The sequence below is a fragment of the Balaenoptera acutorostrata genome, chromosome 5, assembly GCF_949987535.1.
Source record: "Balaenoptera acutorostrata chromosome 5, mBalAcu1.1, whole genome shotgun sequence".
Classification (NCBI taxonomy): domain Eukaryota; kingdom Metazoa; phylum Chordata; class Mammalia; order Artiodactyla; family Balaenopteridae; genus Balaenoptera; species Balaenoptera acutorostrata.
Window position 1 is genome coordinate 98,940,026 of NC_080068.1, and position 21,058 is coordinate 98,961,083.

At 44.3% G+C, this 21,058-nt stretch overlaps 2 protein-coding genes across 3 annotated transcripts in view; one reads left to right on the forward strand and one right to left on the reverse strand.

Annotated features, from left to right (window-relative positions):
• FAM184B (family with sequence similarity 184 member B) overlaps positions 1-6,620 on the forward strand; it is a 123,026-nt gene extending 116,406 nt beyond the window's left edge. The window contains exons 15-18 of the mRNA XM_007187611.3: positions 1,011-1,128; positions 2,867-2,971; positions 3,802-4,001; positions 6,162-6,620. Of these exons, the coding sequence (XP_007187673.2) occupies positions 1,011-1,128; positions 2,867-2,971; positions 3,802-4,001; positions 6,162-6,255 (517 nt within the window). The 3' untranslated portion in view covers positions 6,256-6,620. The remainder of the gene's footprint in view (positions 1-1,010; positions 1,129-2,866; positions 2,972-3,801; positions 4,002-6,161) is intronic.
• Positions 6,621-8,842: 2,222 nt separating this feature from the next.
• On the reverse strand, positions 8,843-17,651 carry MED28 (mediator complex subunit 28). 2 transcript variants are annotated; one of them, XR_009008351.1, is made up of 5 exons: positions 17,477-17,651; positions 15,603-15,669; positions 14,512-14,624; positions 11,607-13,229; positions 8,843-11,103 (listed from the first exon to the last, which is right to left on the reverse strand). XR_009008351.1 is itself a non-coding variant. In XM_007187608.2 (4 exons), exons 1-4 carry the CDS (start codon positions 17,633-17,635, stop codon positions 13,032-13,034), a joined length of 537 nt encoding a protein of 178 aa, XP_007187670.1. In that variant the 5' UTR covers positions 17,636-17,651; the 3' UTR covers positions 8,843-13,031. The 2 variants fall into 2 exon arrangements, 1 of the variants encoding a protein (XP_007187670.1); XM_007187608.2 differs by having other exon boundaries at positions 8,843-13,229.
• Positions 17,652-21,058: the final 3,407 nt, after the last annotated feature.

Below are 21,058 nucleotides of genomic sequence, written 5' to 3' on the forward strand. Positions count from 1 at the left end.
GCACTGGGAAGCCCTTGTAAGGCTTTGAGCGTGACTGACATGGTCTGAGATACCTTTTAACAGGGTCACTTCTGACTGCTGAGAGGAGAAGAGACTGGGAGATCGGGGTTAGTGACAGGGAGATGAGGTCAAGCAGCACTAAGTAAATTTAAACGTCACCTGTCTGACCCTTAACTTGTGCTCTTAAAAACTGTCCTCCACTGGCTCCAATACAAAGCAAATCATCCAAAATCTGGAGTGGAAGGTTTTACCAGCTACCATCTAATGGGTACTTAGCACGTGCCGGGCATGCATTATCTCACTGAATCCTCACAACCACCCAGTTTCACGCCCATATTAAAGAAGGAACTGAGGCTCACGGGCAAAATGCCCAAGATTACATAGCTAGAAAAAAGCAGAGCTGGGATAAAAGCCCGAGTCATCTCACCCCAAAGCCCTGGCCTCTTATCAACTACAGTCAGTAGATCACCGGCAGCCCTCACCCTCTCTCCCCCACCATCCGGAGGTTATTTCTCTCCAGCTTCACCCTGAAAGGGCGGTGGTACCAGCTGCCCCGCTGCTTTGCAGAACTAGTTCATGCCATGCTCTCTGGCTGCCAGCAGGTGGGGCGGAAGCCACATCTGTATTAGCATAACCTGCTGGCCTTGGCGTGGGTGGGGACGTTTTCCGGCTGAGGCCTCTCCTCCCAAACTTCGCTGGTTCTTGAAGCCCCACTGAATGTGGCATCCGTGTGCACACACAGGCCTTTGGTTCCTGGGCCCTACAGAACCTGGGGGAACTGACAAATGTCAGACTGGGAGTTGCAGTCCTGGGCTCCACCTGGAGCTCTGCGGCCAACTCACTGGGTGGCCCTGGGCAGGCTCTCTGGGCCTCAGTTCCCCCTTTGGTGAACAGAGAGTGGCCGGCCAGGCCAAGCAACATAGCAGCGCCCCCATCACGCCCACCTCTTCTCCCTCCTTGCGGTTGAGTCATTGCAGCACGGTGGCTAACTGCACGCCTGCTCGAAACAGACTGAAAGATTCCGGAGAGAAGCCAGGGAAGGGGGAGTCGAGGCCGGAGGACGTTCAGCTCATAGGCCGTCTGCAGACCCGCTTGAAGGAGAGGGAGGAGATCATCAAGCAGCTCACGGTGAGGCTGTCCGGGGTATTCGCTTTAGCCTTGCACTTCCATGGGTGCCTAAAACTGTAATCCTGATAACCCTAAAACCACCTTACAAAAGGTTCTTGGTTATTTTTCCCCTATTATATAAAAAAATACATGCTCACTAAAAAAAATTAACACAGGAAAGTAGAAGGCAAAAAAAAAAAAAAATCACTCTCAAGTCCCACACCATCTGCCTGATGTTGGTATTGGTTTGGTTTTTTTAACCTACAGCATTTGGGAAAATCTAGAATGGTTTGCACCTCACACTCATGTCTCCTCACACTTTAACCACTGCTTTAGGCTTTTGCCCAGCCTTCCTGTGCTCCAAGCTTTGGTTGAAAGTTCTCTGTAAGCCAGCTCCCAGTGGCTTACATTCAGCTCTGGGGACTTTGGGTGACGCACTCGCTCCCGTCAGCGTGGCCCACGCGGGTCAGCTAATTAGCCACATCAGAAGTCCAGCCTCTTCCCGCCATCTCTACCTTCACCACCTTGGTCCAGGCCCTGCTGCCTCTCATGCATGATGGAGAGTCCACTGGTCTCCCCACTCATTCCAGCCTCACCCCACTCTGTTGACCTCACAGCGACCAGAGTAATCTTATAAAAATGTAAGTCGGACCACAACACGGCTCTGTTCAGCACGTCCTGTGGCTCCCTGTCCTTCTCAGAGTAAAATCCATGGTCTTATGGTGGCTTACACAGCCACACATCCTCCCACAAGACACATGCACACTTGTATCTCACGCCCATCCTTGCACCCTCCTGCTCCCCAGTCACATTGCTTCATGTCAAGATGAAGAGGAAAACTTAACCACCAACTGAAAATTAGATGATACTAATAAGGAATTGCTTGCTTGCTAAGTGTGACAAAGGTATTGTGGTTATGTGTTTTTTAAAAAAAAGAGTCCTTATCCCTTAGAAACACTTATCAATGTTTTTTTGTTTTTTGGGTTTTTTTTGGCTGTGTTGGGTCTTCGTTGCTGCACGTGGGCTTTCTCTAGTTGCAGCAAGTGGGGGCTACTCTTCGTTGCGGTGCTTGGGCTTCTCATTGAGGTGGCTTCTGTTGTTGTGGAGCACGGGCTCTAGGCGTGCAGGCTTCAGTAGTTGTCGCACATGGGCTCAGTAGTTGTGGCTCACAGGCTCTAGAGCGCAGGCTCAGTAGTTGTGGCACACGGGCTTAGTTGCTCCGCGGCATGTGGGATCTTCCCAGACCAGGGCTCGCACCCGTGTCCCCTGCATTGGCAGGTGGATTCTTAACGACTGCGCCACCAGGGAAGCCCTCAATGTTTTTACAGATGAAATTATACAACTGGAACTTGCTTTAAAAACAATACAGCAGGAAAGAAAAAAGTGGAGAATGACACAGGTAAAGAAGATTGGCCATATAGTGATTGTACCTGGGTGTTTCTTTTTCTTTGTCTTAATAACCTTCTGCAGTAGATTCTGCTCAGATCCTAAGAGTACCTGGATCTCTGACTTCCCTAAGGCATTCCAAAAAAGCTCGCCCTTTCCTTCACAAGGGGCGCTGGGGACACAAAGGCCCCAGAAATAAAGGTGCTTCCTCAAAGCTTCAGTGGATGGCAGCTTGATTCCCACTGACTTCTCCTCCCTTCCCTGGTCTTTCCTCCTCTCTGTAGTCTGCTCTCACACAGCCATCTTCCTTCAAATTAAACTCAGTGTGCTGTGTAGTTAGGCTCATTTAGACTCAGTTGTATCGTTTTTCCAGGAGGAGAGAAGATTTCACTACACAGCATTCCCCAGCGCAGTGTCCCATCGGAATCGGTCCTTCTCTTTCAATCCTCGCCCAGGGTATTTGACCCCTTCCATGAAGGTAAATTGGTCCTACTGGTTTCAATGCATTACATAATTCTGCTGGCTTTGTTTTTCCCAAAGGTAATGGCAGCTTATTTATCAATTGTCCGGCATTCATTTAGAGGAATATTCATTGAAAATAAGACCCCCAGGAAATAGTCCAAATTATTAACAAACAGTATTTATATCTGGCTAGGCAGATTATGTGTGTTTTTTATTTTTATGAGTTTTTTGAATTCTCCAAACTTTTTATATATAAATGTGTCGCTATTAATAATGGCTATATCTGGGTGATAGGAAGGAGAGAGAGAAGAATCATTCACTGTAACGTTTTATCCTTTTATAAAAATTTTTGGAATTTACTACAGTGAGAATATTCACATCCAAATCTCATCTGCTATCACAAAATCCTAAAGTGCTTAAAAATTTGTATTTTTTTGGTAACTCATAGGACAGTAAACCTAACCCAAACTGAATTCATGTAAGCTCATTTGTAACTTTTATATATCCCTTTTGGTGTGACACAATGTTAGTTTCACTCCAGAAATATTAATGTGTTTGAGGACAAGGTGGGCCCAGCTTCTGCTGGGGGTGTTATATAGCCTTTTAAAATCTAAAACAAGATTTTAAATTAAAAAACACATTTGTCACCAGAAGTTTTGGATAAGAGATTATGAGCCTGTGTTTTTTTTAAAGCACAAAGTGGATTGGAAGAAAAAATGCTTTAAAAAATAACATGTTAAGTTATTGCCTCCTTGCTCACATAATTTCGGTTGGGCAGGCCTTATCTACTTTTACAATAATGCCTCTTTGGGTGGTACTAACAGGCCTTTTCTTTAATACCAACAGAAAAAGAAGATGGAGGAAGTGCCCAGCCGAGTGGTCAGTGTGCCAAACCTCGCTTCCTATGCTAAGAACTTTCTGAGTGGCGACCTGAGCTCCAGGATCAACACTCCTCTGATAACTAAGTCACCCAGCTTGGACCCAGGCCCCAGCTGTGGCCAGCCTTACAAACCCACCCCATCTCTAGATGTAAAAACTGCCACAAGGTAGGGGGCCAAAGCTATGATTCCATTTTCCCATAGTCAGGAGGGAAATTAGTGTTCCTTTCTGGTACCTGTTAAATACCCAGCCTTTGGGCCAATACAAAGGGTAACGAAACAAGCCCTGCCTTGGACAAATTACAACCCAGCCAAAAAGGAAGATATGTAAGAGAAGGGAAATAGGTCACTCTTTAGAAGAGGCACTACTCCTGATACCAAATTCCAGAAAACCTTTTTTTTTTTTCCCATGGATGATTAGACAGGGGACATTGAATCACTTTGCTGACCACTTCAGAGTCGGTCACACAGAAGATGGACTCATCATCTGGCCTTGAGTCTGGATTCAAATTCTGGTCGTCCTTGTTCTTAAGCTTGCTTGGCTTTGGGCAGCTCACTTGACTTCTCTGAGTCTGTTTCCTCACCTCTAAAATGAAGATAATACAGCACCTACCTCATTAGACTCATGTGAGACTGAAGGAATTAATCCACAGGACATGCTTAGCACAAGACCTGCCACAGAAGCATTCAGTAATTTTCCACTATTATTATTAAGGTTACTTCTCAAGATTCATTGTATAATCTTGTAATTTTAAGGCCTCTTAATCTGTGGGTTTGGTTGATCACACATGATGATCTCTGATACTGCCTTATTTTTCCAGAAGCCCTTGCAGCGTGCTTCTCTTCCAGAAATGTGTGATTTCCCCCCTTCTTTTTAAAAAATTTTTATTTATTTATTTATGGCTGTGTTGGGTCTTAGTTTCTGTGCAAGGGCTTTCTCCAGTTGCGGCAAGCGGGGGCCACTCTTCATCGCGGTGCATGGGCCTCTCACCATCGCGGCCTCTCTTGTTGCGGAGCACAGGCTCCAGATGCACAGGCTCAGTAATTGTGGCTCACGGGCCCATTTGCTCCACGGCATGTGGGATCTTCCCGGACCAGGGCTCGAACCCGTATCCCCTGCATTGGCAGGCAGACTCTCAACCACTGCGCCACCAGGGAAGCCCCTCCCCTTTGTTTATTCCTTCCTGTCCAGCCTTCTGTTCAGAGCAAAATCTTTAATTCTGGGCTTTGAAGTTTGCATTTCTGAAAGGGCCCCTTCTGAAATGTTCCTTTTCCAAAGGCCCTGCTTGCCCAAGGCTATTTGGACAAATATGAGTGTGGACCTGGAAGGACTTCCTGTCAGTCACTGAACGAGTCCAGCCCTTTGTGTCACAGCTGAGGACACTGAGGCCTGGAGCCCCAAGCACACGGTCTATTAACTGCCAGAGCCAGGCTGACTGGCCACAGTTCATCTCATTATCACACACCTCTGTTTAAAGCTGTGTTCCCACTGTTTTTTTGTTTGTTTTTAAGATTTATTTTATTTATTTTTGGCTGCATCAGGTCTTAGTTGTGGCACGCGGGATCCCTGTTGAGGCGTGCGGGATCTTTTGTTGCAGCGCACAGGCTTCTCTCTAGTTGTGGCATGCGGGTTTTCTCTCTCTTGTTTTGGTGCGCAGGCTCCAGGGCGCGTGGGCTCTCGTTGAGGCACCGAGCTCAGTAGTTGTGGCGCGCAAGATTAGTTGCCCCGTGGCATGTGGAATCTTAGTTCCCTGAACAGGGATCGAACCCGCGTCCCCCGCATTGTAAGGCAGGTTCTTTATCACTGGACCACGGGGGAAGTCCTCCCACTGTTTTATAAGAAGCTTCACAAATGCAGTTAGAGACCGTTCAGACAGGTATACACTGTACTTTCTTACCTACCGCCTCCCCTTTTCAATTTATTAGGCTAATTTCACAACCTCATTGAAATGCCAGAGCACATCAGATAACTTTTGAAGAAGCCATAAAGTGTAATACTGTATTAACCATTTCTTCTTTTACCTGTTTTTGGAGGGGGTTTATTGTTTAATTTGTGCCTGAAGTAAATAGTACATGTTGCAAAATATGCCTCATTAGTGTTAAGTGAAACAATGGAGAACCTTCTGTTTTCAAAACCGGAATTAGATGCTCCCTCTCCATCCCCCTCCTTCACAACTTGTTTCTAGCCCCTAATATTGGCCCATCATGTTCTAGTATCTTTTTAAGAGTAAAGCAGCAGTTATCTTTCCCTGAAAAGATGGTAGAGTATTAAGTTGTTTATTGAATAATTTTCAAAAACATCTAAGAAAACTTTTTGTTTGTTTTTAGGACACAAGATGATGAAACAGCCCAACCCAAAGAAGTCCAGCAGAAGCAGGGCTCAGCCCACCAGGAATGGTTTACCAAATATTTTTCTTTCTAAACTGATCCTTAAACTGATCATAAAGTGGATATTTGAAACACATTTCTTTTGAAGCATCTGATTGAAGGAATGAACTAAAAAGCCAACCAACCAAAATAACTTGCTTGTAATATGATTTACATACATAGCTAAAACAAATTCTTGCATTAACATTTCATACTGTTTCATTGTGACATTAAGATAAAACAAGCCAGTGTTATCAGAAAGCGCCCATAGGGAAATATTATTAATGTTACTGATGACCTACCCATGGTATTTCTAGTGTCCATAAGATTGCAACCCGCCTTGTGGAATATCAGACTTTGTGATTTCCATGGTCTACTTTTTTTTTTTAATATACTTAGAGAATGTTCTTTTTATAGCTACTTTATTTATTTATTTATTTTTGGCTGTGTTGGGTCTTCGGTTCGTGTGAGGGCTTTCTCTAGTTACGGGAAGTGGGGGCCACTCTTCATCACGGTGCAGGGACCGCTCTTCATCACAGTGCGCGGGCCTCTCACTATCGCGGCCCCTCCCGTTGCGGGGCACAGGCTCCAGACGCGCAGGCTCAGTAGTTGTGGCTCACGGGCCCAGCCGCTCCGCGGCATGTGGGATCTTCCCAGACCAGGGCCCGAACCCGTGTCCCCTGCATTAGCAGGCAGATTCTCAACCACTGCGCCACCAGGGAAGCCCCCCATGGTCTACTTTTAAATTGGTTTCATTTTCCTAGGACGCTGGTCATCTTCACTTGAAAAGTGTTTCTATGTAAATGATATAATTCCAAAATACACATGTAACCTCAATAGGTAGAGGAATAAAACAAAGCTCAAAATAACCAGGAAAGCCAATTTTAAAAAACCAAAGAAAACAAAACTACTAGGAACGGACTATAGCAGACCTTGGCATACTTGGATCAAATATTTTGACTTCCTAGGTCCAGGACATGAAGAAGATTATAGAGGGCAGAACACCTACCTCAAAGGGGGCTTTTTGAAGTTTAAGCAAAATATGGGTAATGATACTAATCATGAATTGGAATTAGGCCTTGCCAGGATTTTTCTGTAACTGAGCCTCACCCCGTCATACATCTCAACTTCAATGACTGTAGCATCAACTTGGTCATTTGTGATGGTTTCTAGATTATTCTTTGAAGTGAAAGATCTACTGAACCTCTAGTCTTGCCTCATGGTGCATTGCTTCCCCATTGCATGGATGCTCAGCAGATTAAAGGGAACTGGGAATGGCCATTCACGATGCTGACCTCGCTGTCAGTCCACGCTAAGCTGCTGGACCCTCTGATGGAGCAGTGCAATTTGACAAGACTCAGTACAACTTTTAGTGGTCAAAATATGTTCTCAATCCTTTGGTGCTGGCCCAGCAAGTGGCCCATAAACAGTTGTCTATTCTATGCACCATCAAATCTTTGCTCTTTGAATAAAACTTTAAACAACTGGGCAATAAAAATGGTTGTGATTTGTATTGATTTTCCAAAGAAAGGTGAAATTAGATGAAGGCTGAACTTGGAAATAGGAAGTTCACATTAACCTCAGTCAGATCATCTTCAATAAAACGTAGCTGCGGTGCTTGGTGACCACCTAGAGGAGTGGGATAGGGAGGGTGGGAGGGAGGGAGATGCAAGAGGGAAGAGATATAGGGATATATGTATATGTATAGCTGATTCACTTTGTTATAAAGCAGAAACTAACACACCATTGTAAAGCAATTATACTCCAATACAGATGTTAAAAATAAATTAATTAAAATAAAAAAATAAAACGTAGCTGCTCACGCACTTATGTCATTTTGACAGAAATGCAATTACAACTCAGACTCACAATTTAAAAGTAAATTTACTACCTAATCAAAATACATGGCCCAATAACATAAATTTTTAAATGCAAATACTTGTTACTATCCGTGTAACATGCCGTATTATTTTTCAGTATCAAGTATTTTTTAGTTTTGTTACCTGCTTAGGGTGAGCATTGTAGGATAATGTTTGTGTTTTAAAGACTACATACAGGTAGTTCTACTTTTGTTTGTTGAAATTATTTTCCCACTACTGTGCAACTCCTGATGACTAACAAAGGAGGCTGCACTTTATACTACTGTCCTTTAACTCAGCATAACACATGCTGCAGGGATAGAATTTTACTGAGACCCCACATCTGTCTTGACTCCTTTCTTGTTGCAGGCAAGTGAAAGATCATGTTAAATTTCTAGGTTATATGCAAACGATTGTGTCTGTTAAGTAAATCTTGGCATGCTTCTATCATTTTTTTCTTTAGGACATATTCCTTGAGTATTGAAGTAAAGCATCAAAGGATACGCCTAGGCTTTTTGTGTGATACTACCAAATTACCAGAAAGTTTCTAGCAATTTACACCTTCACCAGCAGTGAATGAAATTCTACCTCTCTGTACCCTAGATAATATTGACAAGGAAATTTGAGAGATAAAACATTATTGTTTTCTCTTGCATAATCTGGTTCCATCCATCTCTCAAGAGCAGATCGGTCTAGAGATGATGGGAATGGCTTGGAGGTAACAGCAGACGTGAAGAGAAACGAACTGATTCAGAATTGATTTAGGAGGGAGAAACAACAGGATTTGACGATAAATCTCTTTAGGCATATTTATTATGACAGAGAAGAGGAATTAACATATTCCTGGAGCAAAACTGGAAAGGAACATTGTGGCGAACTGTTTCTTAATTTGGGGAGAAAAGAATGAATTCACCCAATCAGCGGCTGCACACCACATACCTGAGTCCTCACTACTGCTCTGCATCAGAGCAACATCCAACATAGCAGTTCCAACTGAGGCTACTCGGTATATACTCATTCTCCAGCCTCTATCTGGATTCTGCAAGGGCAAAGCTGGGAAAGTAAATGGAGTTATGATAGGGACCAGCTTCCTAGCATCCTTTAGATTTCTCAGGATAGCACTAATTTCCACCATTACCCCCAAGATGCAATATTGGTTTTGATCTGCTACCTCCTACTAGCTCCTCATCTGTCTGTCCTCCCCCTGCAGGAGGTAACCAAAGATGCCCTGGGCACTCACAGTTGCCACTGAGCATTAAACAGTTATTTTGTCATTGTCCCTTTGCTGAGAGTCGAAACAGTGTAGTGATAACCTGCCAACTCCACCATTCTTATATGCAGTAGTCCCCCTTAGCTTCCAAATGTTCGAATCCGTGCACTGACAAAGTTCCCTTCCACTGGGACACTTGCCCAGGGCACCACTGGTGGTATCTTCAATAACTGGGCCACCCTCTTGAGCCAGTGACTGTACCTCACATACCCTCAGGATGCGTCTTCCTTGCCAGTTGGACAGTAAGCGAGCCAGTCCCCAACCCCACCCTCCTGCCTGCTCTCAGGCCGCGTCCGTGGCAGCGTGTCAGTCGGGCCCTCCAGGAGGCATACCCCGACACAGGTGGAGGAACAGACCATGAGAAACCCACCTATAGTTGAATGAGTTGGCTTTACTACTTGTTGGACACAGGGAGAATGTCCATCATGGAGAATGGTGGGGCTTCTCAGAAAGAGGGTATTAGAAAGAACCTATCATAAGATTTTGGCATTGGTTGGGTGATTTCCAGGAGGGTCTAAAGAAGCAGGGATTCATTCTAGATTGGATGCTGTCAGAAGGCAGGGGCAACTCTATGACTGGGTGTCTTAATAAATCTTATCTATAAGAAGGGCAGACCAGAGATAAAGCTGTAAATGGTTTAAAAAAAAAAAAAAAGAAAAAGCAGTCACTTATTTTTTAGCCAGGAGAATATTTGGTATTTGGGGGGGTGGCACAGTGTGACCTTGTTTTTTTTCCCTGTGCTTAGACAAAGCTGTGAAGTGGTTTTGGTTTGTCTTGCTTTATCATGGTCTCAGAGCAGCTTTGTCTAGGAGGCTGGTATCCTGAGACTGCTTCTGTCCCATAGGAGAATAACATGGCCAAGCAGTGCTGGGTCGGCATCCCTTGTCAGGGGCAGGTTTCCGCCCTTCTCAGGGGAAACACCTGTGTTGAATAAAGGGGAAGAAGCAGGAGGCGGGAAGAGCCTTCAGATTTTGACGGAGAGTTGACACCCGTATAGACAGCCAAGGAAGATTTGGGGAAGAGGCTTAGACAACAGCAGAGTTTGGAGAAAAAGCCTCGGCCAGGCTGAAGAGCTCCAGAGCAGGGACTGCTCATTAGAGGGGTCTGTGTTGGGCAGAAATGACACAGATCCAGTGTCCCCACTGTGCTTGGTCACACCCAGGAAAGAGCATGGCCTTTGAGATAACTGAGCAGGGCTCCTTCGTGGCCTCCAGTGGCCCAGGACCAAACCCTCAGGAACGTCAACATTTAGAGGCTGGGGAGAAGAGGAAAGAGAAAAGAAGGGGAGATGTGTTCAAGAGAGTAAGAGACTGAGTTCAAATAAAGCAGATGACGAGCGGCACAGTGAAGCAGCTGGGGGCCGTCACAGGCACAGCTGGAGCTGGGAGCCACACGTCACAGCCTGGGGGCGGGGAGCGTGGGGGAGCCGGAGACTGAACGAGGGGCCGGGAAATGGGGCAGCGCTCAGGCATCGCATCGCAGCAGGGAAGACCAAGAATTCTGTGAGCTGCAGGGGGCAGAGAGTCCCCAAGGGGTTAAACCCTAGAGAAGGCAACTGGCCTGGACCCAGATCATTTGTGGAAAGGTTCATCTTATACAGGGTAAGCGCTTCAGCAGATGGACCACGAAGGGAATAAAGATGCCCTGAAGATGTGGGTTGGTCTGTCATCCCCAGAGAGAAGGTGAGGGAAAGTCCAGCTGATGGCTCATTACTTTCTCCTTGAGGGAGAGTGCATCCCAGAGGATTTTCTGTTTGTCAACCAGCAAGATGTCACTAAAAAGGAAAAAGATATTTACAAACAGAAAAAAGTGAAATGTTCATGTGCCAGAAAACTTTTGAATTTAGTAAAGAAACGACAGTAACTGGTACACACATTAATTCAAAATATTTTTACTAAACACCAAATAGAATAGTTCCTGAACTTTTCACTAAGCACCTCTTCATTACTGAAAGAATGCCTAAAATGTAATCAATTTAGTTAGGTTTTTAATTAAGAAATCTACAGCTGCCAGTCAGAGCTTCTAATTGGCACGAGATGACCAGGTTAACAACCTTGAAATCAGATAATGTGATTGAAAACAACTTTTAAAAGCTTTGTTTAACTATATACTCCGAATGAGGAAATTCATTGGCCTCCGGCTGTGTACCATACACAAACGCACACAAACAAAAATAAGTACTAAGTTATTATGTATAAAAGATAATAAGTGGTCCCTGTATATTCAGAGGAGAATAATGCCTACTTCTCATGAGGAACAAAGAGACAGATCACTAACCGCAGAGGGAGAACCAAGCAAGGCTGGCAGAAGAGACAAGAAGTCCTGTGTCCTGTGGATACGACGGAGAGGGCCTTTGGAGGCTGCAGAGACCAGGTGCCATCCAGGCCAGACGGGAACTTGAGTGGATGTCAAGGTAGGTGGGGCGGGGCCTTCAAGACTGGAGGGAAAGCGAGCCAAGACACCGAGTCACAGAATTGCTGCCTGCTCAAGAGACAGTGCAGCACTGGGTGAGGGAGAAGGGCTGTAATCTAATGGGGGAATGTGAACAACAGAGAGAGGAAAGCCTCCTCCAAGGAGACCAGGCACAATGCCGGTCTGTATTACTCAACAGCAGACCAGGCACGATGCCGGTTTGTACTTCTCAACAGCGGTTCAACAGAGAAGCTGAGGTGGCCTGTGTGACCGACAGAGGGTAAAGTATCTTCCCAAACACTGAGTCTCCCATGCACCCTGCAGCCAACCTCCCACCTCAAGGCCCCAGTCCCTTGGAATCAACACCACCCATTAGCAAGAAATTCATTAATGGAAAAATCTGCTCCAAATAGCAGAACAAACAAACAAAACTCAAAACTCAGAGATAATCACAGCAATCTTTAACCCTCACACTTCACCTATGCCCCTATTGAGAGCAGGGTCCGTTCTGTTACTTAAACTGATTATTGCAGAAATGAAAATCACTAGCATATCACTGCTCCTACCCTCCCCCAAAAGTAAATGAACACTACACAAAATATAAACTTACCCCAAATAAAAGTCAACATTAACTTAAGGATACTGCTGGATTCCTATAGCACTATGTTACTGCAGTAACAGTTACTACACTAACCTACGATATTATAATCCTCTTCCAACCTATTTACAAAATATCCTCATTCTGAGGTTCTGGAAGTGTTACATCGTTGCATTAGACTCCTCTTCCTTAGGTAGTTCAGTCTCGAAAAACAGCAAATTTAATATTTTTATATACTGCCACCGATGGGTAAATTATCATAAAAGGCCTACAACCAAAATCCTCATCCTTTGATATGCAGATCAGATCATACAAGCTTTTCCCCTCAGATCATACAAAATAATCTAAAACTGGAAACAGAGATAAACACTCATACAAAAATAAAAATAATAAAAACAAGCAGCAAAAAACAAAAACATAAAAAGGAATCTGTAAACGGCACCATATTAACAGTCTTAAATTTTGCTAAAGACAATATACTTGGTTTACCAAAGCAATAAGCATTTTATAAAGTACTCCAGAAATAACGCTTATAAAAATAGGGGGAATTTTTTAGATGAGAGCACAAAACTAAAATCATCTCACTCTCTGGCAAAGAGTTCTCCCCAAATGTCATGTCTACAAGAAGTGATGTTTGACAGAACTGTGTCTGGGCTGACTCAGCCACCAGCTCACGTTCAGGTGGCTTTTCCTCAGCTCTGCTTCATCGGCGCAGGGATATTTGCAGACGCCTGCTCGAGGTAGGCCAGGGAACCCTGAGGGATGTCGGCTGGCTTTTTGTGCTGCATGTTGATGTCCTCCAGCACCTGCTGCCAATGTCTCAGTTTTGTTAAGTGCTTCTGGACCAGAGCATCCTTTCGCTGTAATTCGTTCCTCAGTTCCGAGACATCCTACAAACAAAAGCAATGAAGCCAGAGTAAACTCACAAAACACAAACATAGTTCCTGATTAGTTAAGAGCACTAAGAAGTAAATTCAAAACAGAGAACCGACTGAACCATACTAGGCTGATTACTCTGCTTGGCCGCATACTTTGAATAACCCAAAGCAACACTTCTCATGAAAGATACCTGCTTAACAGTTTTTATTTTTAATTCATGTTCTTTTAGTAAGTAATACACACATTAGAAAATTCCAAAGTACCAAAGGACAGGCAAAAAGAAGTCAGTCTCTTTCCCATCCTGGTCTCCAGGCACTCATTATATCTCTCTGTCCAAAGGCTACTGTGAGAAGAATCTAAAACACTGAGAATCTGAAACACATGTTAACTGTTTTAAAAGAATCCACAGCCACTGTTCTATCATTTCAGATTATGAAGTGTTAAAATCTCATTTTCAAGAGCTTTTTAACGAGTAACAGTATTAAAATCCTGTATTAAGACCTGGCCTTGAACATACCTAGACTTTCACTCAGGTATTCAAATCAGGAAATGATCTGATATGGTGAATTTTAAGAATATCACCTTCTTACCATTCACGTTCTCAACAACTGGTATCAAAGAATAAAACGAACATTTTGACTAATTGCTCAGCTTGTGGGAGGAGTTATTTCAAAAACTGCTAAAAAAATAATCATCCCAATTTAGTATTTCCCACTGGGGGCATCAACTGTGTTTTGGGCAGGAAGATTCTTCCCTCTTCCACACTGCAGGGGGCAGGCCCTGGCCCTATCCACTAAATGCCATTAATGACAACCTCAACACACTTCCAAATACCCTGGTTTCAAACAACTGAGATAAATGAAATCCTGAGTTTCAAGGAGCCTGGGACAGAACATTTACTTTTCGGTTCCTTGAACAAAATTGCCTAGAGCCCTTCCTGTGTGTAAGGCACCAGGGACACACTGATCAGTTCCTGTTCAAAATGAGCTTATCATCTACATTAATGGTTTTTCAACCTTTCAAGCAGAACCTTTTTCTTTTAAAAGAAAAATCTTCCATGAAAGCCAGTGTATGAAACGAGTAAAAGCTGAGAGCTGCTGTGTTTGAAGCACCGCTTTCCACCCCTGACCCCCAGGTCCAGGTTGTCATGAACAATGACAACCAACATTTTACACTCAAGCTATGAAGCCCCACTATAACTAATGGGCAAATGGAGCACCTCATTTAAAGCATAAATGGAATTTTGACAACATTTGCTCTTCCTTAAACTTAGGGAGAGAAATGAGCTTGTACCTCTTTGATAACTTGCTCTGGTTTCTGGACAGACAACTGCAATCTTTTTTGTAGGAAAAAACATTCTGTCTGTCTCGCAATATCTAGAAATTTCTGGATACACTGATCAACACCTTAAAAAAAAAAGACCAAAATATTAAATTAAGAAAAACACTAGACACATATATCTCTCTCATAAATCAACAGTTGGAATATCAAAACAGCACCTTCTTGTAGATGTAATCGGGGATCTTAATCCTGCCCACAGCAATATTATTGACCCCAACCCCCTATGTGTTAAGCAACATTAACTAGCAGATAATCTGTGCTTTTACCAGGTGAATAAGAAACCTAACTACAACACAGAAGTTCTTCTGAAGAAAGACAATCCAGAGATCCAGCAATTAACATCATGATTTCCAGTTAAAATGAAACATTAAAACACAGTACAAAGAAATCAGAAGTACCTCTCTGGGGACAGAACTTGGGCGAGGAAGGGGAAGCAAAAAACTTAGTTCTTTATTTTTTTTAAAAGACATAGAGGAATTTTTTAAAATTTATTTATTTTATTTATCTTTGGCTGTGTTGGGTCTTTGTTGCTGCGCGCAGGCTTTCTCTAGTTGCAGCGAGCAGGGGCTACTGTTCGTTGCGGTGCACAGGCTTCTCATTGCGGTGGCTTCTCTTGTTGTGGAGCATAGGCTCTAGGTGCACGGGCTCAGTAGTTGTGGCACGCGGGCTCTAGAGTGCAGGCTCAGTAGTTGTGGCGCACGGGCTTAGCTGCTCCGTGGCATGTGGGATCTTCCTGGACCAGGGCTCGAACCCGTGTCCCCTGCATTGGCAGGCAGATTCTTAACCACTGCACCACCAGGGAAGGCCAACTTAGCTCTTTAAAAAGCAGTACACACTATTGGTCTTCTCTGTCTTGGTACCAATACGAAAAGCTCATTCATTACAAGTGGCTCATTATGAGTGACATAAGATGTCAATAAACTGAACAAAGAACCAGCAGTATATAGAGATTGCACAAATCTTATTCCCTGGAAAAGTTCTCTTAGGATACAAGCGGGACTGAAACACATCAAGTGTAAAATCAGCAATGAGGGAATTCTTACCAGTTCGAATTTCTTCCTGATCTGTACCATTGACATAATCCTGACTCACCAGAGAAGCAAAACAAGCCTGTGTGATCAAAACATATCACAAAAGAAAAAAATGTCATTCACACATCAAGAATCTTACTTTAGAGTAAGAAATAACTTCTCTTGATGGAAAACGAAGGCTGAGCCAAGTCTCGCGAGAAGACTAGGCGGGTGATCCAGGTAGCACCTCTCCCCACCCTTTTCACTTGGCTAATTCCCAATGCCCGCCTGGGTTTCATGTTTTCTGGGAAGCCCTCCTTGACAGCCATGCCCAGATGTGTTCTCAGAGTATCCCAGGTTTCTCCTATCAGAGCACTGATTCCACAGCACAGCAGGTGCCTGCCATTTATCTGTTTTTTCCACTGCACAGTCATGAGCTCCTTGAAGGCAGGAACTGTTTTCTGTGTATTCTTAGCACCCAGGACAGGTCCTGACACATGACAGGCTCCTTCACTGTTTGACAAACATTCATCAAGCACTTGCTCTCTGCTACCACTGGATTAGCACCACAGATACAATGAGAGGAGGGAGGGCAAAACAGGTGTTCTCTGACTTCACAGAGCCTGATGTAGTGTGCTACAAAGAGCAGCAGGGCAGGGTTGATGCGGAAGTGATGTGTGAGCTGGGGGAGGGACCTGGAAGCCCAAAGAGAAAACGAAGAACACAAGCAGAAGGTCTCCTGTGGCCAGAGTAAGAAGAGATGGGTCTGGAGCAGAGACTTGAACATGCAGAGTTAGGAAGACCACAGCACCTCTTGGGCTATCCCAACAGCCACAGGTAGCCACTAAAGGGTTTTAAGCATTAGGGTGCTGGTGGTCAGCTGCGGACTTCTTTCTACAGGGCCAGTGTTTCAGCAAGAGCTCACGATGAGAGCCACCTCACCTCTCAATGCTAGATGCTGCTCTAAAACTTAACCTGTCCCTTTCCTTTACGGTTTAGCCCCACCCCAAAGGCGTCTCATCCTCCTCCCAGATGGAAGAGATTTCTCTGTTCTTTAAATCTGTTGTCTCCAAACTTTTGAATGTACACCCCATCAGCAAAAGCATTTTGTCCACGCAGCCCCAATAACACGTTCACTTACAAACTATGTTTATCAACTACTCTGCTATTATATACAGTATAAAAGTCACACGACTAGGATTTAAAATGTAGAAAAGGTAATTCCAGTTACAAGTTACTTTATTTCCACACGTTAATGGCTCATCTTCCACTTTAGAGACCACAGGAAGCCATCTTATTTCTAAGCACCTATTTTTTACCTCTCCTTTGTCTGCTACCACTCCCCGTCTTCTTTGGTACAGGGTTAATGTTTGAGCAGAACTCAGAGTTTGGGTCACCTCTGCCTCTCTCCTCACCCCCCAGCCTTCCTCCTCCTTCCTCGGTCCTTAGTACCAACCTCCCCACAGTAACTCTTAAATAACTCCATTCAGCTCCAAAAGTCCCACTACTTTAGGACCGTTTAAGGGTGGAGACCAACGGAAAGGATACAGGACATAGGGGTGGACGCTGCGGTTCGGAGAGGATGAGCACGTACTAAACACGCAGGGACGCGGGAAGGATACTCAGGGATGGAACCAAGGACCGGGTGGGAAGGGAACGAACCACTGAAAAGCTAGAAGGGTCCCAGGGTTGGGGGTAGACAAACTTCAAGTCCACGTGGCTCCAGAAATGTCAAGTTTACACATCCGCCAGCCGACCAGAGGAGAATTCCGGCCACCATTCAATGTGGAGACTAATGCAAGCGACTTCGGTGCAGGTATCGCCGAAAAAGAGAAGCTGCGCACGCGCAGCATACGCTTCAGAAAAGAAGGGAGGCTGGGAACACAGACGCCCACGTCTTATCTTACCTCGAACGATGACTCCAACTCGTCCACCAAGGTACTGTTAGAAGTTCTCGGAACGCCTGGTGTGGCCTGAAGAAGCGAAGCCTGGGCCAAGAGCCCCGGCGGGGGTGGCGGGGGTCCGGGTGGCTGCCCGGAAAACATGCCTCCCAGCGGAGCCGCCATTTCTAAAATGGCGGCTAAGAGACTCACTGCGCCTGCGCAGGAGCTGGGGCCCGCGGGTCACGTGCTATGCCTGGTCACGTGACGGTGTTGAGTGCCCGTTGGCGTCTGTTGGACGCCCGGGAAACCTCTTGTTTGGTGCTTAGTGCCCTCTTCTTTCCGGTCACGCAGGCAACCTGTCTTTTACTTTTGCTTTTTTAACTTGAGAATTGAAGGCTTTGATAGGGTTTAACACAGTTGTGTGGAGAGGGGAATCAGTAACTACGGTGGAGCGAGCCCTCTGGCGGAGTCAGGATATTCCTGTACTAGCCCGGCCTTTGCTCTCAACTCTTGCAATGACTTTGGCCCAGGCGCTTTCTCTGGGCTCAGTTTACCCGTTGGTAGAAGTGGGGTGCTCATTCATCCCACAAACATTTATTGAGAGCGCACTGTGTGCCAATTACTAATCCAGTCACTGTAGCAGGAATAAAGAGGGAAAATGTCCCCTAAATTTTCCCTTGGGAGATACAGGTAACAAAAACGACTTAACATTGTTGAGGCTCCCTGTCTTATGTGCTGGGAGCTATTTGCTTTAGATATTTATGGTTACATCAAAGAAAGTCACTATGCTAATCATTTTTTTAAACATTTGCTTATTCAACTTTTCAGAAGCTAAATATTTTTTCACTATAATTAACTTTACAGTTATCCAGCATATCTGTTGAGCCTTCCATGTCCCAGGCTCTATTTACTGATCTGAGGGTTACAGCAATCACCCCAAGTTTCTGCCCTTGGAGAGTTTACCATTGTTTTGTGGGAGAGAGAGACCGATAAACATGTACATATATAGGGTGAAATCATGTAGAGATAAGTGCCAAGAAGGACAATAAAGCCCAGTAAGGGGATGACTAATGATGGATTTTATTTAGTTTTTTTTTTGGCTGCATTGGGTCTTCATTGCTGCATGCGGGCGTTCTGTAGTTGTGGTCAGTGGAGGCCGCTCTTCGTTGTGGTGCTCAGTGGAGGCCGCTCTTCGTTGTGGTGCAGGGGCTTCTCATTGCAGTGGCTTCTCTTGTTGCGGAGCACGGGGCTCTAGGGTGCGCAAGCTCAGTAGTTGTGGCACACGGACGGGCTTAGTTGCTCCGTGGCATGTGGGATCTTTCCGGACCAGGGATCAAACCCGTATCCCCTGCATTGGCAGGCGGATTCTTAACCACTGCGCCACCAGGGAAGTCCCAAGTGATGGATTTTAGATGGGTGGTTGGAGAAGGCCTCTCTGAGGAGATCTGCACTGGAGTGACTAAAGTTTAATTAGGAAAGTTTTCTAGACGGGGGGCCCTTGAAGAAGGAAACTGCCTGGCATATTTAAGGAGCTACAGAGAGGCCAGCAGGGTCAGAGTGAGTGAGGCAGGCAGAAGTAGAGAAAAAACAGAGGCTTCCCATTGCCAATCAGGCCTCAGATCAAAAGTCACCTTCCCAGCATCAGTCTAATTGGACCCCCACTCCCCAGCCATTTCACCCTGTTTAATTTTCTTTACAGCACTTGAACACTTAACCTGAAATTATCTTGTTCCTTTTTCTTTTTCGTTGACTAAGTGCCTTGCACACGTGCACACACGCACACAACATGCGAACTGGAAAACAAGATCTATGTGATCAGGGCCTGCGTGTCTTGTTCACCTGTATTCCCAACACCCAGAACTGTGCCTGGCATAAAATAGACATAATAAATATTTAATTGAACAAAAATAGAATGCTGTGAGGGAACTAGTGTACTCCAGCAGTTCTCAAACTTTTTTGGACTCCTTTACACTCCTAAAAAATTATTGAGGACTCCAAATGTTTTTGTTTATGTGGGGTATGTTGGGCAATATTTACCTATTAATTAAAAATAATAAATATTAAAACAATTTAAAAATATATATTCATGTAAAAATAAGCTGATTATGTTAACATAAATAATATTTTAATTAAAAATGTAACTATTGTATACAATGAAAAATAGAGGAGTAGAACCATTTTACATTTTACTCCTGGGTTTCCAATGGCCATAGGGCTGCCTGAATTCTGGATTTCTTACTTCAGCTATCTTTTAACACTACTGTATTCTAAACCACTGCTGTTTTGGATTTGCTGCTCTCTGAAGCCATGGCTCTCTCAAGCCCTGCCTTGTCCTTAGTGATTTAGATGCAGATTGTACCACCAGTCTCTGGAACATCATTCTAAGGATTCACCAAGGTTTTGTGAATACCTGGTAGCCAGATGCACCAGCAGTGGCAACTAAATTTCATTTCAACCAGATTAGGTAAGCACAAGAATCTAGGACTACACCATGCCTTTTGTATCTCACACTCTAGTAAACACAAGAGTTCTATTGTTCTTTTACTTATAAAAAGCCTTTGATAGAAAGGTCAAATCCCTGTTTGGTCTTCTGAGAATCACACAGAAGAATTTTAAATGTTTTTAGTTTCCTTTCACAAGCCGGTAATTCCACCTCTCCGTTTCCATGTTTCCTGCTGAAGTAGCTTCTGGATATAGATACCCAGAGGAACCTGTGTTTACACACTATTCCTGCCTGATTTTAATTCTGATTTAATTTAAATTCATGTTATTTATTAACATGGATATGCATGTCCATTGTCATTCCCTCTCTAAAAGCCAGTTTAGACACATAATATCTTTACATGTCAAGTTTTTAAAATATTAAATGTTAAAAATAACTCCAATTTAAAAAAACTGTCAAACGTTGTCAAAGTCTTAAAAAAAAAATAGATCCTATTTGTGGGTAATTTGATTCACCCAATACAAATGTAGCAGAAATTTAACCCCAGGGCTTCCCTGGTGGCGCAGTGGTTAAGAATCTGCCTGCCAATGCAGGGGACACGGGTTTGAGCCCTGGTCCGGGAAGACCCCACATGCTGTGGAGCAACTAAGCCCGTGTGCCACAACTACTGAACCTGCGCTCTAGGGCCCGCGTGCCACAGCTACTGAGCCCACGTGTCATAACTACTGAAGCTCGCACGCCTAGAGCCAGTGCTCTGCAACAAGAGAAGCCTCCGCACTGAGAAGCCCCTGCTCACCGCAACTAAAGAAAGCCCACGTGCAGCAACAAAGACCCAACACAGCCAAAAATAAAATAAATAAATTTATTAAAAAAAAAAAAAAAGAAAGCTCTACTGCTTTCTGCTCTCCCACTTATTAGCTTGGTGACATCGTTGGCATGTTACTAACCCTCTCTTGGTGCCTCATTTTCCTCACCTGTAACGTGGGGTTAATAGTACCGCCTCACAAACTCATAAGCTCATCACTGAGTGCCCCAAAGTGATTATGAACATTGAAATCCAACTTAATTACTTAGTTCATATAACACAGCCAGAAGAGACAAGTTATATTATAGCATCACTGGGTTTAGAATAATATATAAGTAAATCAGAGCCACACCAGGGA